This window comes from Microtus oregoni, unplaced genomic scaffold (genome assembly GCF_018167655.1).
Source record: "Microtus oregoni isolate MIOR12 unplaced genomic scaffold, Mior012 000049F_ref0000343, whole genome shotgun sequence".
NCBI classification, from domain to species: domain Eukaryota; kingdom Metazoa; phylum Chordata; class Mammalia; order Rodentia; family Cricetidae; genus Microtus; species Microtus oregoni.
The window spans coordinates 6944236-6961915 of NW_024543223.1; the positions used below are offsets into that span (position 1 = coordinate 6944236).

Below are 17680 nucleotides of genomic sequence, written 5' to 3' on the forward strand. Positions count from 1 at the left end.
CCCTGTGTTTCCTGCAGGACTCTGCCTGGGTAGAGGAGAAGCAGGTACTCATGAGGACAAACCAGGACCTGCTGGAGAAGGTATGTCTGGGCGAGAGCCTCAGGCCCGGTGATGAACTGAACTGCAGAGGTCACCCACCTGCCCTGAGCGCTTAGTATACCACCAACGCCAGAGACCCATAGCTGGGTGGTTCTCACAGGAAAGGTGTTGTCCCCACTGCTGTCAGGACCAGACGCAGGGTCTGTCCTCCGGGACAGGTCTCAGAACCTTTAGGGTGCCTACAGGAACAGGAAAGGCTGCCTGTCACCCCAGCATTGGACTTTTTGCTATTGATTTGGGATCCAGATCTGTCCTGTTCCTCATGGGGGCACTGGAAGCTCTTCCCAGGCTGGCCTGTGCTCTCAGTATGATCAGATGTGCTCCTAAGAACTTTATGGGGGAGTAGAAGACCTAAAACCCCCATGGGTCCTGCCATAGCACTGGCCACAGCTGACCCTGAGGCTTAGCTTAGAAGGGCCTGGAGGGCTCTGGGAGCTGAAGTGCCCACATTGCACTCTGGCTTCCCTCACACTGGTCTCAGGGAGGGACTTGATAGCCCCAAGTCTCGGTTCCCCATCACTCATTGGTTCAGCAGCAATACAAGGAGCTTCTAGTGTCCCGGTCCAGGCTGGGTGCTAAGGCAGTGAAGCCAGCCCAACATCTCTCCCTCATTCCAGGCTCACCAGCAAATGGACTTGTGGCCAGCCTTGCCTTTTCCCTGGGTGGGCAGTTCCCCATTTATCTCAGGTCACCCACTAAAGTTGGCTACTAGTCAAGGGATCCCTGGGGCATGGGGCAACCATGGAGGCCGTTAATGTAAAGGTGTCTTTGCCCCAGATTTACAGGCTGGAGATGGAGGAGAACCAGCTAAAGAGTGAAATACAAGACGCCAAGGACCAGAACGAGCTGTTAGAATTCCGAGTGCTAGAGCTCGAAGTAAGAGACTCTCTCTGTTGTAAGCTCCCAAACGGAGCAGACATTCTCTTTGAGCCCAAACTGAAATTCGTGTAAAGCTCCCTGCCATTTCCAAGCATGCGTGAAGGGACCTGTTACCGTTTCTCTCCTTCCTTCCTCCGTTCTTTTCTTCTTCTTCTTCTTTTTAAAAATTTGTATGTTCGGGATAACTTCACTGCCTTAATGTGTCCTGGGAGGATGCTCGCGACGTCTGTGGACTTGTACCAGAGCAATCTATTTATTGCCTACCGCTTGTTTTGCACTTAATAAAATAAGTTGTTTTTGCAATATTTTGCCTTTTTTATTTGTGTTTCATTTCCATAACTACTTTCCTGCATGCACAGTCCCTGGGTGTGCCTTCCGCAGCCCCAGACGGCAGCACTGTTGCAATGGAGAACACACCTTTGATCTTGCATGCAGCAGGCCTCTCCTGAGATAGCAGGGTCAGACCCAGCCGGCTCTTGACCCCTGCTGTGTTTAATAGCAGTGTGGGCCTATTTTCTGCCTGCCAAAGCGAATGCAAGGTAAGTGGAGGCAGGCAGGAGGATGTATTTACACTGGTGTTAACCCACTCCTTCGCTCAAACCCTCTGGCCAGTAAATACGGACCTGGGCTCTGCAGCCACTTGAACTAAAATTATTTGTGATTCGAATTGCAACTACAAACTCCCAGACACTGCGCTTATAGAACCCTTGTCCCTCTGGGAGCCCCACAGGGCAGTGAGTAGGACTCTGGGGGATCACCGGGGAATCTGTTGCTCCCCGCCCCATCCTGCATCCTGTGTGTTACAGCATTGCTTGGCTCTCACAGACCTTCATCTTCCCCTTCTGTTTCTGTTCAAAAGCCATCAGCATCTTACACATCTTTCCATTCGTGACGCGTCTCCACCAGGCTCTTGTGACTGTGCACTGCTTCTCCAGCTGACACCTTTGCATGAGTGCCTCCATCCACGTGGGCGCCTCCACCCGTCTGTGGCACCTCTGCTCTTGTTTTCCTTCCTTTGTCGTGGAAGCTCTGTCTGTGACCCGAACTGTGTCCTGTTGACAAGGATGGGCGCGTGGCTTTCGCCTTCCGGTGTCGCAGTGTCCCTCAGCTCTAGCCTTTACTTATTCATCAGGAATCGAAAGTCCTGAGGTCATGCTTAGTACCCTGCCACTGTGAGAATGCCTTCTACAAGTCTTTTGCGTGACCCCCTTCTTTCCCCTGAGAGCTCCACAGATACCGTATGCTTTTCCACCGCCTTCAGAACCACTGGGAAGCAGTTTCACGAATTTGTTCATATGAAATAAGGGCAGTTCCGACCCCCCCCCCCCTTCTATGAAAAGCCTACCTAATAGCACCTCTGGTGGAAGCTTTGTGGGGGAAGTAAGCAGCCTTAGCCTCCTTGGCTGATAGAGCAGTACAAAGTGAGGTGAGCCAGCTCGGGCCTTCCTGGAAACTCAGGGAACAGCCCCTCCCCTTCCCTCGAGCCTCGCTCATGCAGGAACAGTGTGTTGGGGCATGCTTTCTAGGGTCACAGCACTCTCCATTACTTCTCTTGGTTGTGTTATGAAGGGGTCCTAGGTCTGTAAGTTCTTTCTACTTAATTTCAGCTCCTCCCCCCTCCACGGCAGCTTGATTTGAGGAAAAATCTGAGAGGGTTTTTCTGTGCTAACCGGTCATGACTCATCCGCCAGTGTCACGGGCTTAAAGCCTGCTTCATGTAGAGAGCGTGCTGGAGACCTGGGTACCGTTCTGCCAACGTGATGCTGTAATCTCTCTAAGCAATGAGGCTCCCTCAGGCCTTTTACAAAATGCTCACATGGTAGATGCCTGATGAATGTCTCTTCTGGGACATCCGTCCGTAAATCTGAGGGGGTGGAGAGGCTGGAGAGTGGTCATGAATCTTGTTAGTGTGGATCAAAGAAAAAAAAAAAACAACCAAAAGAGTCTGTGAGCTGAGTCACCCATTATGGGAAGCAAGGAATCACAAGTGGGCCCAGTTCTGCCACTTACTAACAGGGGACCTCAGACTCAGCATTCCTAAGCCTCCATGGGCACATGCCTTATGAGGCAGCCTGAATATCAGATGGGATAATGATGTATCCAACCTAGAATAACCCACAGTGGTGGCTCGCTTCTGATCCCCATTGAATTTGATGCACTGTATTGATCAAGCCTCATCTTTGTAACTGCTGGGGTTTGGGTTGCAACAGACAGACCTGTGAGGCCATATTATCTGTTTCTCCCCAGCAGTAGGCAAGAAGCAAAGTGTGCAGAGAGGCCACTGGCCCTGGAAAGGCAAGAAGACACCACACGTCCCATAGCAGGACTGTGTGGTCAAGATGTGTGCTGTGTAGTTGCGCCTTAGCCAGCCGGAATATGTCACTTTTTGCTGATGACTTGGGAAAATGGCAAGAGGTGGATAGCACAGTCGAGTTCTGTCTTTAAACCACGTCTTTTCCCCAGGAGAGAGAGCGGAGGTCGCCAGCCTTTAACCTCCAAATCACCACCTTCCCCGAGAACAACAGCAGCGCACTCCAGCTGTTCTGTCACCAGGAAGGAGTAAAGGTAGCATGTTTGGGGGGTGGGGTATGCCCCCAAGGACCTGCCATTCAGGGGCGGGCTGAGTACCTGGTGTGGTGGTAAAGAGGGATTGCACCATCAGGTCAGGAACAGGTCCTTCTGCTGCTGTGTTGAAAGACAGAGAGGGGTCACCAAGTGTCACCCTTTACTTCTGCCCAACTACAGGCAGACTACAAACCCAAACTAGCAACTGGCTGTCTCTTTTTTGCAGTGTCCAGCCTATAACAAGGGCTTTGTTGATGGTGACTGTGGTTGGTCACAGACATGGAGCCCCACTAGACCTCACAGGCAGAACCTTCAGATTTCCGTGAGCCCAGGAAGCAGGGTTGTCCTGTAGTGAATCTCAGTAAATGAACCATAGCAACGCCTTCCCCTCCCTGCTTCAGCAGAGCCAGAGGCTGGGCCCTGCTGTGGCGTCAGAGCCAAAGGAGGCGTGTAAGCCCGGACTCTAGGATAGCTGTGGATTGTGTGAGCAGTTTACATGAGAATGAACGTTGGAAATCTTTTCCAGGGTGTGAATATCTCTGAACTTATGAAGAACTTAGATATCCTTGGCGATAACGGGGTAACTATGAGCGATCGGTTTCTGGTTCTGTGTTCTCGTTTTGATCGGGGTTTTCTGTGTGACCTTGTTTTGTTTTTAATTTTTCCTTGATTTAAAACATCTGAGAAGTACAATGGAAGGCTTTTGTATGGCTATATTCCCATGTGGGTGGTTGGGTTATGTTTGTCAGAGTGGGGTTCTGAAGTGAGGACAGCTTTACACTCTGTGAGTGAACAGGGGACCAACAAGCCTAAAGACAACTTGATTCAGAGAAAACGGGTCCCACTACTCAACTTAAAAGTGCCAAGGTTAAAAGGTGATCTTTTTGCCTTGCATAACGATCGTCTTTAAAGAGGCAGGCACCATGTCCCATCCCCAAACCTTGGTGCCACTCTGTGAACTGTCTCCACAGAGGAGCTGGAGCTGTTTGTCTCAGATGGCTGACCCCTGATGTTGAGTGGGGGCTGATCATCGGGACGCACCCCAGAGGGGCTTGGCGCAGACTCGTCTGCCCTAGACTCAAAGCCCAGTGTCAATGTCCTTGCCCGTTTTTGTGTTGTAGAATTTGAGGAATGAAGAGCAGGTTGCAGTAATCCAAGCGGGAACTGTGCTTGCCCTGTGTGAAAAGGTAGACACGGGAGTGTCCTTGTGCTCACATTTTGTCCCAGCACCCAGCACCATATCAGAAACTGTACATTGGTGTGTAGCTTTATTTGGAAGCATGTGTGTGGGTCAGTCTGCGTCTGCATGTACATATGCATGCCTTTGCGTGTTCAAGATGAAGGACCACACATGCTCACTGCAGAAAAGCCTCGAAACCCAGGAAGAAGACGCCCCTGTCCCAGGAGACAAGCTATGATGTTTGCTTTATTTCCTCTTGGTTTCTCCAATGTCCATTCTTTTTTTTGGCTTAGTCAACATGCTTTATTTCTCTCCTGCTTTCTAAGCAATTTAGAGTGGCTCACAAATATGTATTCAGATGGCACTGTCATTCCTTCACAGTTACCCACAGAGAACCTCACCACCCCTTAGTGATTCAGTGTCCAGGGAGTGCCCATCCCTTCCTGTTTACCAGTGTGTCCTGGAGGGACACCTTCACAATACATGTCTATAGGCATTGGAGAACCCATCTACAGTACATTCCGGAATAGGAATTCTGGCTAGATAGTAAGACCACTTGTCAGGGTTTTTGTAGGGTCAAAATGGTTTCTAGAGCCATAACCTGAAACTTTGGCACATGGTTGATTTCCACACTCAATATGGCTGTTACTAGGAACAAAACCATGGGAAGTTGGTAGTTACCATTGTACGGTGTTTAAAGATTCCAGTGTGCCTTGTGCATTTTCTTCTTTCTTGTCTGTCCATCCATCCATCCGTCTGTCTGTCCATCCATCCATCCATTCATCACATCAGCATTTGTTGTAACTGTTCCTTCTGTATATGCTTTGTGTATATTAAAGAGGTTAAATTTTGTCTGTTTATTTTTAAAGAATACATGCTGACTCACATGCCTCCCACAGTGTGACTGTGATCCTGAGATGCACGCAGCTTTCTAGTGTGCATGCAGTAGAGTCTTCCCTGCAGGCCTTCTCCTTTCACACAAGTCAGACTCTGAAAGGCCACTTTTGGAATAATGAGGTCTTAATGATCTTGATTGAACTCCGTCTTCCATGATCTTCAGAAGGGCACTTAAAATACAGTTTTCTCCCCTGGGGGCCTATCCATTCCCCAAGCCCCAACCAAGTAAAGGACACAACTCATTGAGATAAGAAACTATGATGGTGCCTTGCCCGAGGTCTCATGGTCCTTATCTGGCCAAGTTTGCTTTCTCCAGTGGATGGTGGGTCAGTGAGTCACACTTGGATGGCTGGTGGTTCACGAGGAGCAAGTGTCTGCCACCATGCTAGGCAGATGATTCAGTATATGACCCCTGGCATCAACAAAATCAAATGTGGTCTTGCAGCCCTTCATAACAGGCCATATTATAGAGTCACCCAAGTGCTGACTAACGATACACGCCCCAGTATGTCCTACATTGACATAGCCTGTTGGTCCTGGGGGCCTAGCGACTCTCCGGAGTATGAAAGGCCACGTTTGCATGCTCCCTAGCTACCAGGGAGGCCGCTCCTAGTCTGAGTCTTGACTTCACCATTTGCTCTTCTAGGTTCTCAGGATTTGATGAACAGAGTAAGAACGGTCTTTGGCTTGGGGTGGCTGGCTCACAGTAGACAAGTGGACAATTGTAGGTTCTCCAGCCGCTGGAATTGTCCCCCAGGGGCAGGGCTGCCCTAGTGGAAGGTGGGGAGCTCACTGGGAACAGGTGTCAGGCAGCACAGTTTCATGACACTTTTTTCCACGCCTGTCCCAGCAGCTGTGCCAAGTCCAGTACCCTAGCACCTTAGGGCCACTCAACTTCTTGCGTTCTCTTACAGAGGAGGAAATGGGGCCTGTCTGGCATCCGCTACACTCTGCCGGCCCTCCTTTGCCCACCTCTGCCTGCACTCTTCGCACTTTTTCCCGCTAGCTGACACCCATCTGCTCTGGCAGCCGTCACCTCACCATGCTGGCCTACCTGGTCCACTTTGTCCTAAATACTAGAGAACGATACTGGCTTCCTGGCTGCCTGGCCCTCCGTGCCCCATGAGAGCAGACAGCAGGGGGGTCCATGGATGATATCTGTGGGTAGAACTCTGAGTGCACGGAAGAAGGATGAAGGCTGGAGGCTGGAGACTGGCCTTCAGCTGGTTCTCCTCGGACTTGGCTCTGCCAGACCCTGGTTCAGTCATTTGCCTGTGAACTAAAGTAAATCCTGTGTGTTTACTGCTGCTCATCTCCTCCCTACTTGGAGAAAATGTCCAAGAATAGGGGTCGGATCTGGGTGGGAGCTGGGTCATGAGTCCTCTGAGAATGCTGGCGGGACAGCTGTGTGACCAGTATAGCCTTCACTAGCGGGGACATGGAGGTGCCTCAGATGTGGATGTGGACAGTCGAGAGCAAGGAGGGACAACTGACTACAGAGAGGACAATTTGCACGACAGTGCCTTTAGTATGAATGTCAGAGAACTTGGTTAGGGACCCGGGAAGCTCTCCCCTCCCAACATACCTCACAACAAACAAACAAACAACAAACAAACAAAATAACCACTGTCACTCAGTACCCAGTGAGCCCAGCCCAATTCTCCCTTAGCAGCATGAAGGCCATTTCTTGGTGTGCAGGCAAAGTGTATCCCAGTCTGGACAGGTGGTCCTTTGTTCCTATGATGGTCTCTTATCAAGCAGCCCCTCTCCTCCTGCCCCCTCAGAAGCTTGGTCAAGCTCTGGGCTGTAGATAAGTCCCATCAGACTCTCTCTGATCAGGTTAACTGAGCACAAGTTATCATGCTTAACCTTGACCCAGGTTTGAACCCACAGAGAGGCTCAAATTTAAGACATAAAGCGGCGTGGCCCACCTGTGGCTCCCAGTCAAGCATACTCTTCTCCTTCAAAACCCTCTGAAAAGTAGGCATAGAGCTCAGGAAGATGAAAAACATATTAAAAACTAAAACCAAGATAGCAACAAAAAAATCTCGCCATGTTATATTCTCTCTGTGAGCCATGGGTCAGAGGACAAGACCTAGCTAGACCTTCAGCCACAGCAAAGCTTTCTGAGTTGGCCTGTAGTCAGTATAGAGAGAGGGGAGAGTAGCCCCACCCCCACTTCAGAGCCCCTCCTCCCCAGGCTCTGCAGCTAATGATCCCTGGCATGGGATGTACTCATAAGGCATCCAGTTTCTGGAGCTTCCCCAGTGGACAGGCTCGCTTCTTTCCTGTACAGCAGAAACAGTCTCCCCAAGGAGTGTGAGGTCCGCAAACAGAAATGCCAGCCAGCTCTCTGAGCCTGCTCTGTTACTGTCCATGGTCCTGAAAAGGGCATGTGTAGTTCAAAACAGGAAAGTATTCCTAGGACCCTTTCCAAAAATGTATTTCATGCTCACATCAGGCTATTAAAAGCACAGCATTCTAAATTCCTCAACAGAAACATTTATCTTTCTCACAAGAAGCTACACAAGCTGTGTGAGGAGGAGCTGCTTGGCATCTGTCTGCCGCTGCTCAGGGCCACGCTGACCTTGATGTTGTGGGAGGAATCTCTGACCATGGCTTTCACACCTCTCTCTCCCCTTCCACCCACATCCATGATGGGCCTCCTCCACCCCACAGCCATTTATTTGTAACCTCCTGTGTGCTTGGCTCTGCTGTTTCCCACCTTTGGGGTGGCTGGTGGAAGTTGAAATGACTGATCGGGTCGTCATGTGAGCACCAGGACAAGATGAGCCTGTGGCCTCAGAAAGCAGCGTGGGCTTGCTGGAGGAGAGGGTAGAGCTAGCTTGAGATTGGTGAGCTGGGTGGATGCTAGCTTGACAATGGCCTGGGTCTGATGTTGAGGATGGAGATGCTGATGTCTGAGCAGCGTGTGCCAAGGCCCTGAGGTGAAAGGTGACTCACTCTGGAGCCAGGTGCACTTCAGACAACTAAGATACATGTGGCTTTGGTGAGGGGGCAGTGGGTGGGGATGGAGAATCAGCACCTCAGTGTAAGTCCTGTTTGGCCTAGAACCCATGTGTAGACTAAGTTGGCCTCAAAATCATAGATATCTGCCTGCCTCTGCCTTCTGAGTGCTGGGATTACAGGTGTGTGCCACCATGCCTGGACAGACTCAGGTTCTGAAGGCCAGCAGAGCCTACTGAGGGACCATAGTCATCCTCAGAGGGGACCATGCTGTGTTGGCTTTGCCTGTGTTGTCAGAAGTAGAGGATGTGAGAAAATCTCCACAAGGCTGTGCCTGCAGTAAGGGTCGGGGCACCCAGTAGAGTCTGTCATGGAGTAGGCACTGGGTGGTGCTCTGACCTGGGTGATGAACATGGGGAGGGAGTGTGGTGGGTCTGAAAAACAGGAAAGGAGCGTAAAACACAGCATGGAGTGTCTGGACAGGGTGAGGCTCTCGAGGGCTGAGGTAGAGCCTGAAGGGCAAGGCGGGCTTTAGAGCAGTTCAGGGTGGTTAAGTTGGACCTCAGAGCTGTGGCCAGAGGAGAAAGAAACCAGTGAGTCCCGGGAAGCTATGGGAAGCCTCAGTCTGAAAAGAGGCACAGCGTCACCAGGCCAGACTGCAGCGCAACACAGCTAAAAGGTCAAAGTCATAATTCATACTCAGGTTCAAATCAATGAAACCCGAATACTCCTGGGTACCTTTGACACCCCCACCCAACCCCAAAGTTAGCCTAGTGACAAGGACACACTGTGTACCGACATCTGTCCAGACCGAAGGTAGATCATATGGCAGCCATCAGCGTGTGCTTCATGTGGTCTCTGGCATGTCTGAGTGTCCTCCTGGCTCTTGTCCACTTTCATGCCCTTGTTTCTCCACCCTACATGCATGTATCCAGCTCCTTTCTGCATCTTGCTCTCACAGCACGCCTTGGAAGTATCATGGGAGTGGCTTCCCTGTCTTGCAAGCAGGGTAGTATACCCGCTAGTCCACTGCTGTGTGACTTTGAACAAAGACATGCAGCCTTCATGTCTTCACCTGAAAGAATAGTAGAGTTGCTTCCTTCCCCTGGGATGGGCATGGGAGGGTCAGTGGGGGTCACATGGATGACACACAGCCCTTCCAGCTCCTGTCCACCTATGCACCTACTTAAACAGCCCTGGTGGCACACGCACAGCCACAGCCATGCGCACACACAGCCCTTTGAATGTGTATCATTCCTCATCCTGAGCAAATGCCCGTATACAAATACTGGGTTACAAGGCCCAGTCCCCCTGATCCCCCGACCCCCGGTGTCCCTGCTCACTTGCCTATGTCCTCCTGTCCTGCTGTTTTCTAGTGGCTGAAGCAGATAGAGGGAACAGAGGCAGCCCTCACCCAGAAGATGATGGACTTGGAGAAGGAGAAGGTAAAGATTCCACCACCTGAGTCAGGGGGCAGGATGGAGAGCTAAGGTGTTTGGCTTTGTGGGAGGCTCAATTCCATTGTAGTTCTTCAGCCCTTGTGGGTCCTCTGAGCCATCTCTCACCCATGTGGGTCCTCTGAGCCGTCTCCATCCTCTCCCTTCAGCCCCTGTGGGTCCTCTGAGCTGTCTCTGTTCTCTCTCTTCAGCCCCTGTGGGTCCTCTGAGCTGTCTCTGTTCTCTCCCTTCAGCCCCTGTGGGTCCTCTGAGCCATCTCTCACACATGTGGGTCCTCTGAGCTGTCTCCATTGTCTTCCTTCCACCCTTTTGGGTCCTCTGAGCGGTCTCCCACCCATGTGGGTCCTCTGAGCCATCTCCATCCTCTGCCTTCCACCCCTGTGGGTCCTCTGAACCGTCTCCATTCTCTTCCTTTCTTACTCATCCAGTTTTCAACTTAACACTCATTTCTGAGTCTGTGCCCCCGTCCTGGACTCACAGGCCCTTGGGTCACATGACTGCAGCTTGAGAAGTTTAGAGACACAGCATGACACACAGGAGCTTACAGCTGGAGTCTTTACAGGATAGCCTGGGGACCTGGAGTTTGTCCTCCCTGGTTATATACTGGGTTCTTTAATGCAGACCTGACTGGATTGTGGCCATGAGGGGTGCTATGCCCATGAGCGCCCTACTTGTGAGAGACATTGTCCTCAACCCAGAGAGGTAAGAGAAGCCATTCTAGAAGTCCTGGCTCTGAAGCCATCTATACCAGTGTGCATCTCAAGTTCTCTTGTGAGCTCAATAAAGGAGGGGCCATCACACAGAGCCAACGCAGGACGTGGTGTCCAGAGAGTCCTGGGCAAACCCCAGAACCTGGGTTTCTAGTTACCCCTATCGTCAGTGGCACCATGGACAAGGCACTGGTCTCCTTGGCCTTCTGTTTACTCATCTATAAAATTCAGGGGCTGCAATGTGAGTTGTGGCTCTAAGCCCTCATGGGTGTAGAATGGGACATGCAGTCTGCTCAGATGAGGCCCATGTAGAGGGAACCAGAGGCCTTCAGGGATGTATAACAGTAAGATCCATGGGAGGAGGGAGTGCAGCCTGGGCAGAGGATGAACTGCACCTGAGACCTGGACAGAGGATGCACTGCATCTGAGAACTGTTAAGACAATCTTCAAGGTCCCAGGCCATAGCTCAGGGACTCAGGACTGTTATCAGTTACCCAAGAGGAGAGGGAACTGGAGTGAGGGTCATCCTGATTAGGCTTCTCCTGGATAGTCCAGGCAGCCCAGGCCAGCGAGGTCTCTTCAGGGAGTTCACACAGGGTAGTCAAGGCTTCCCCACCCCTCAGCCCCGGAGTCACTAGTGGGTAGACTCCGCCTCCCTGCAGCTGACTGGCTCTGGCCAGGCTCCTAATGATGCTCCTCTCTTCCAGGACTTGTTCAGCAGGCAGAAGGGCTACCTGGAGCAGGAGCTGGACTACAGGAAGGAAGCCCTCGACCAGGCCTACCTGGTAGGACCAGAAGTGGGTTTGACACTTTGGATTTTTCCTCTCGGCCTTAGAGGCTGCTTCCTACAGGCAGCACGCCAAGTTCAGGGTACAGTGCTGTGCCCTCTGCACACATGACTAGAATGACAACAAGCAGTCAGGTGTTCCAGATGAGCCATGGGTCTTACAAAGAGTTGGTGACCTTGTTGTTGTTGTTGTGTGTGTGTTTTGACTAGCTTACTAAACTAGCAGTCATTTGAGCTGAATGAGTAAAGGCTTTTGTATATGCTTTTTGATTCATAAACATTTACTTCTTAAAATTCCAAAGGGGCTGGTGATATAGCTCAGTTGGTAGCATATTTGCCTAGCACACATGAAGCTCATTCAATCCCAGGTATGGTGGCACCTGCTGGTAATCCCAGCACACAGATGAGGGCAGGAGGATCAGGAGTTCAGTATCATCCCCCAACTATGTAATGAATCCCAGACCAGTCCAAAGAAAAATCCCAAAGCAGATTTCCTAAGTAGGAAAAGGGGATGGTCTTAAAAGACCAGAGAGGTGAGGTGGTGAGCTGTGGCCAAATACCCCAGAGCAAGTGGGGAGTGTTTTCAAGTTCTTGAAACATTGTGTGTGGTTCTCAAGAGTCTGGGCACCCTGAAGTTTGAGGTTTGGGTTCAGATGACCTTACACTCAAAGCCCCAAGTCACAGCACTAAGAGCTGTTCTTCCTTGTGGGTGGGGGTATCAACCGAGGTTGTGGACATTTCCAAGATGTCCCCATGGTGGAGGGAGGGACAGACAGTGCCACTCTGTGTAAGAAGCAGCTGGTGCCCTCAATGCTCAAGTGAACCTTTGCTCAGATTGCAATCAAGACATGCAGGGTGAATAAGGAAACATGGAGGCAGAGGCTAGCCCACCTCCCTGGAAACATGGAGGCAGAGGCTAGTCCATCTCCCTGTAGTGGCTCAGAGGCAGCTCTTGCAACAGCAAATCTGACAAAACACAGCTGTTTTAGTGGCTTTTCGCATCAGAGAGATGGAAGTCCTGAGAATTTTACAGGAAGGATTTCCTTTGGCTTGTGATTTCAAAGGTGTCGAAAGCACTTTTGTTCATAGCATAGGGGCAGGAAGCAGAGAAAGGAGCCATAGGAAAGGGCCAAGGCAAGATATGTCTGGAAGAACACACCCCTAGTCACTTATTTCCTCCAGCATGGTCCCACCTCCTGCCTGCCATCACCTCTCAGTAATGCCGTCATATTAGTACCCATCCAGGGAATTAACCCATTGATGAGGTCAGACCCTCAGGATTGCATCTCCGGAAATGCCGCCACAGACATCCACCAAGCAGCATCTTCCCCTGTCACGCCTGTCTCTTGTCACGTGATATGGCTGACACCAGCATGGAGGGCAATGGCTGAGCGAACACACTCTTGTCTCTGCTCTGGCTCATCTGCCCATTTCTCCATTTTGATTTTCCTTCACCCTCATCCAGCTTTGGTCCTTGTAAACAGCAATGGAGATCACACCCGCACTGTCCAGCACGGCCTTTCAAGCATGCTTAGCAGCTCTAAAGGACACTCCTCAGAGATCTGCAAGGGGAGGTACATTAGGTGGAAAGCTGAGGGTCCTGATCCTAAAGAACTCACACTGTGCCAAAGGGCAGCTGTGGTGCTGAGAGGGGAGGAGGCCAGCCCTTTCCAAGTGCTGCGGCTCACTGGGGCCTCTCGCAGAACAGCTGGTGCCCAGTCATCTTTTGATGACCGTGTGCAGGCAGGCTCAGGACCTCGGGCATGCTGGCTCTTGGAAGGTATTCCTACCTTATGATCCTGGTCCCTGTAAAAGACACATCCATCCCTGAAAAGTGCCATAAGCTGCAAGTGGGTAGCATGCACCCAGAGGGATTTCAGTCTTGGGAGATTCGAGACAATTCTCACAAGGCACCAGGTTCACTTTGAGCCTGGCCAGTGAACCGCTTACCTCCTGCATCCAGGCTGGGGAAGGGAAGGTGCTCAGTGCATGCCTGTCTCCCTTTGTCGTGGTGTGGAATGAGAAGTAGGTGAGATAGGCCCACAGTGGCATCCAGGTGTGGAGGTAGGGGCCAGTCTGGAAGCTGGCAACCAGAGGATTGCTGAATGGAGAGGTGTGAACCAGAAGTCAGATGAGTTCCTGTTCCATGTGGAGCCCAGACAAAGGCCATATGGAATCCCACGGCTCTGCCTTCCACTTTCACAGGGCCAAGACCTGGAGAGAAGGTGATAATGTCTGTGGCTAAATCATCAGGGCCCAGCAGGGCTAGGATCTGTCTAGGAAGTCAAAACAATGCTGCAGGGGGTGGGGCTGGTAGAGCCTTCCGTGCTGCTCTGCCGCATAGCAGGATGGGTTCCTTTACATGGTTATGGTGTTTCTTACCAAGGGGTGAGGGGCTTTGTGGAAGCAGGAGAAAGATAGTTTTTTCCTTCACCCCTAGGCACTATGGTAAGGCCACTGTTGAGTTTTCAGCAGGGGATCTGATGTTACTCCCAAAGAATTCAAACCCTGAACTCAGCCTGTGGGTCATGATCCCTTTGACAAACCTCTAACTCCAAAACAATTTATAGCATGATTCACAACAGAAGCAAAATTAGTTATGAAGTAGCAGTGAAAATAATTTTATGGCTGGGGGTCACCACAGCACGAAGAACTGTATTAAAGGGTTGCAGCATTAGAAAAGTTTGAGAGCCACTGAGCAGTAAACATCATAAGGGACAGCATGGGAAGGTCCCTCTGGCCAAGGCACACACTTGCTGCTTCCCTGGATCCTTCCTAGCGTGGACTCGAGAAGCACTGCTCTCCTGATAGCGTGATGATTGTCTACCTTTTCGTAACCTCGACCGTCTGTGGTTTGGACCCTGCAGAAAATCCAGGACCTGGAGGCCACCTTGTACAATGCGCTGCAGCAGGAGCCCGGGAGAAGAGCCAGCGAGGCACTGAGTGCCAGCCAGCGCGAGGACCTGCAGGCAGCTGTAGAGAAGGTGCGCAGACAGCTCCTGCGTCAGAGCCGGGAGTTCGACAGCCAGATCCTGCGGGAGCGAATGGAGCTGCTCCAGCAGGCCCAGCAGGTACTGGCGGTGGCCCCCACAGTGTCATTTCCTCATCCATGCCTCCAGTATATGCTGGGCCACTGATGACCCGCCCACTGGTACTTGATGGGCAGCAGGTACCCTGGATGCTGGGCGGAGAGCTACTGGCAGGTGAAGTTCTGTAGGCATAGCATATTTTCTCATGGATGCCTGTCCCAGGGTGGAAGGCACTTCCGCCTTGGTGTCTGGGGAAGCATGAGGCACTTGGATGTTGTATAGATGGCAAACTTGTTCTTTCCCTTGGCTGAAATGTGCACACGAAACAAAGGCATTTCTCTCACCTTTCTCCAACATTCCCTATACTGCATCCTGATGCCCAGGGACCACACTGACTCAATATCTCTGTGCTGCTGGGTTTGGGATGGCCAAGAGCTTGAGAATCAGCCTAGGAACCTGAGTGGTTACTTCTTGGAGGACCTCAGCATTTGTGAGGGTTGCATGATGCAAAGCAGGGGAAAGAAGGTTCCAGAACCCTGATAATAGCTGAGGAAGGGGAAGAAGTAGAGATGAGTTACACAGGGTTTTGTTGGGAAGCATGCTGTCTATGGTGCAAGTCTATGCCCACCTCATGGCATCACCACACAACATGGCGGCACCAGCCCTACCTCTCTGCCCTTCTCCTTTCCTGCACTCCCCAGGTCTAGTTTCCTGTATGTTGGACACATGAGTGACTAAGGCCACTGTAATCCATGGTATTTGTTGTCCTGCTGGGAGCTTAGGTACCATGGCCAGCTTTCATCATATAAGTGTATACTTTCTACACTAGACACGAGCCTTGGGCTTCACAAGCAGGTGAAACCTATTCCTCTGTAATAAGTCAAAAGAGAGTGTTCCTCTGGGGGCTGTCTGTGTATCCCTCCTTCACAGCTTCTATGCTGGACCACCATAAAAGATAAAAGTTAGGTTTGGGACTTGGAAGTCTTTCTGACGCATGGCTTGATGTGTTTCAGAAAATCCGGGAGATGGAGGGCAAGTTGGAACTGCAGAGGCGCCAGCTGAAAGAGCTGGAGGAAAAGGTAGGTGGCTAGGAGTGCCAAGATTTCAGGCCTGAGATACAGGCTGGTGTCTGTCTGCCAGTTCTGGGTTTAAATCTTAGGCTTCCTGTCCCCCCAAATCTCTCCAAGAAAGCCAGGGCCCCCACAGGCTCTCAGGCAAAGATGCTGCCTCCTCAGTGACTGTAACAACTGGATCTGGGTCCCCCCCCAGCTTTGTGTGTGTGTGTGCATGTGAGTTCATATTTGTGTGCATGTTTGTGTTCCACAACCCATCCCAAACCCTCTGCTGCAGGTGATCTTAGAGAGAAAGGATCAGGCTAAACTGTGATGAAGCTCTCATACCTCAGAAACAGCTGTCACCCATCTCCATGGATTCGCTCACTCTCCGTGATGCTCCTATGCAGGAAGCCAGCAAGGCTGGCTCAGCCCGTGGGTCCCTGTGGGCCTAGGACTAGTTTGGGGTGATGTGATCAAGACCAAGGAGGACAAGGACAATGACCCTCGGTCCCAGGAAAGAAGGCATATTGGTTATTTTCTCTCATTGCACTCATCAAATACACAATGAAAGCAGCTTCAAGGGGCAGGGGCTTATCCGTGCTCACAGGTCAAGGGGATACAGCTCATCATGGCTGGGAAGGTGAGGCAGCTGCCTGCCATGAGGAAGCGAAGAGAAATAAAAGCTGATGCTCAAGTTATCTCCTCTTGTATGTGTGTGTGTGTGTATGTGTGTGCATGCTCACATGTATGTGCGTGTGTGCATGATCACATGTGTGTGCATGCTTGTGTGTGCATACTCATGTGTGTGCATGCTAACATGTGTGTACATGTACTGACATGTGTGGGTGTGTGCATGCTCACATGTGTAGGTGCTGGGCAGGTGCAGGTGCATGTTTGTTTACATAACCATGGAGGCCAGAGTTGATGTCAGGTGTCTTCGTCTGTCTGTGACAGTCAACCTTAGGTACTGAGGCACAGTCTCTTGTTTGATGTGGGGCTCACCAATTCCGGCTAGTCTAGCTAGCCAGCTTGCACTGGGGATACTCTGACCCTTCCTCCCTCGCACTAGGATTCCAGGCTGACTGCCATATCAGTCTGATTTCTGTGTAGGTGTTGGGGATCTGAACTCCAACCCTCATGCTTTGGCAAGCTTTTTACCCACATCTCCAGCCATTACCTTCCCCTTTTTTATTCAATCTGAAACCTCAGTCCATGGAATGGTATCCCCTATGTATAGATTAGGTCTGTCGACTTTAGTTAACCCACTCTAGAAATTTTCTTGCTAAGCATGGTGGTGCATGCCTTTAATTCCAGCACTTGGGAGTCAGAGGCAGGAGGAGCTCTATGAGTTCAAGGCTAGTCTGGTCTACAGAGTGAGTTCCAGGACAGGCTCCAAAGCTAAACAGAGAAACCCTATCTCAAAAAATCAAAAAGAAAAAGAAAAAGGAAAAGAGAGAGAGAGAGAGAGAGAAAGAAAGAGAAAATCCTGTATATGTGCTTAGAGGTGTGTGGTTCCCAGGTGATTCTGGAGTCTATCAAGTTGGTAATCAGTGTTAACCATCACAGAGACAGCCAGCGTCACCCAGTGCTGCTGCTGCTTTGGGCAGACCTCAAGACTACAGCAGAGTCTGGGGCTCTTTATAAGTGGGGCAGCCTTCCTGGTGGCTATCAGATAGCACATATGGGAGAGAGAGGGGGAGAAAGAACACTCTTGAGACTTCGTATGGGACAGGTGTATTCTCTCCTATCTCCCTGGGAAGGGAAATTCAAACAGGGCAATCACCAGTCTCACCCTGTATGAGTTCCTGGGTGCATAGCTGGCTGGGTCTGCATGGGGCATCAAAAGTCTGTGTCTAGGCAGTGGCTGGGTTCTTCCTCCACTTCCCTGACTGGGGAACCCTTTATGTGGCTGTCCTAGATCCTAGAGTCCCCATCGGACAGGTGCCCGGCCCTCCTCAACCCTCTAGGACTGTTGGGAAATCCCAAGGGGAATGCCAAGTTGAATCAACTGAGAACACTTTGTCTCCATGACTGGGCTCAGGACAACCTGAGATT

The 17680-nt window shown here is 51.0% G+C and overlaps 1 protein-coding gene across 9 annotated transcripts in view; it reads left to right on the forward strand.

Annotated features, from left to right (window-relative positions):
* The window catches only part of Jakmip1 (janus kinase and microtubule interacting protein 1), a 118702-nt gene that overhangs the window by 97814 nt on the left and 3208 nt on the right, over positions 1–17680 (forward strand). For 5 of the 9 annotated variants that reach the window (XM_041636572.1, XM_041636577.1, XM_041636575.1 and 2 more), the window contains exons 12-20: positions 18–80; positions 877–975; positions 3442–3543; positions 4070–4123; positions 4665–4730; positions 9964–10032; positions 11462–11551; positions 14409–14612; positions 15584–15649. In XM_041636572.1, the coding sequence (XP_041492506.1) occupies positions 18–80; positions 877–975; positions 3442–3543; positions 4070–4123; positions 4665–4730; positions 9964–10032; positions 11462–11551; positions 14409–14612; positions 15584–15649 (813 nt within the window). The remainder of the gene's footprint in view (positions 1–17; positions 81–876; positions 976–3441; positions 3544–4069; positions 4124–4664; positions 4731–9963; positions 10033–11461; positions 11552–14408; positions 14613–15583; positions 15650–17680) is intronic. The other 4 variants (XM_041636576.1, XM_041636578.1, XM_041636579.1 and 1 more) reach the window with 3 other exon arrangements.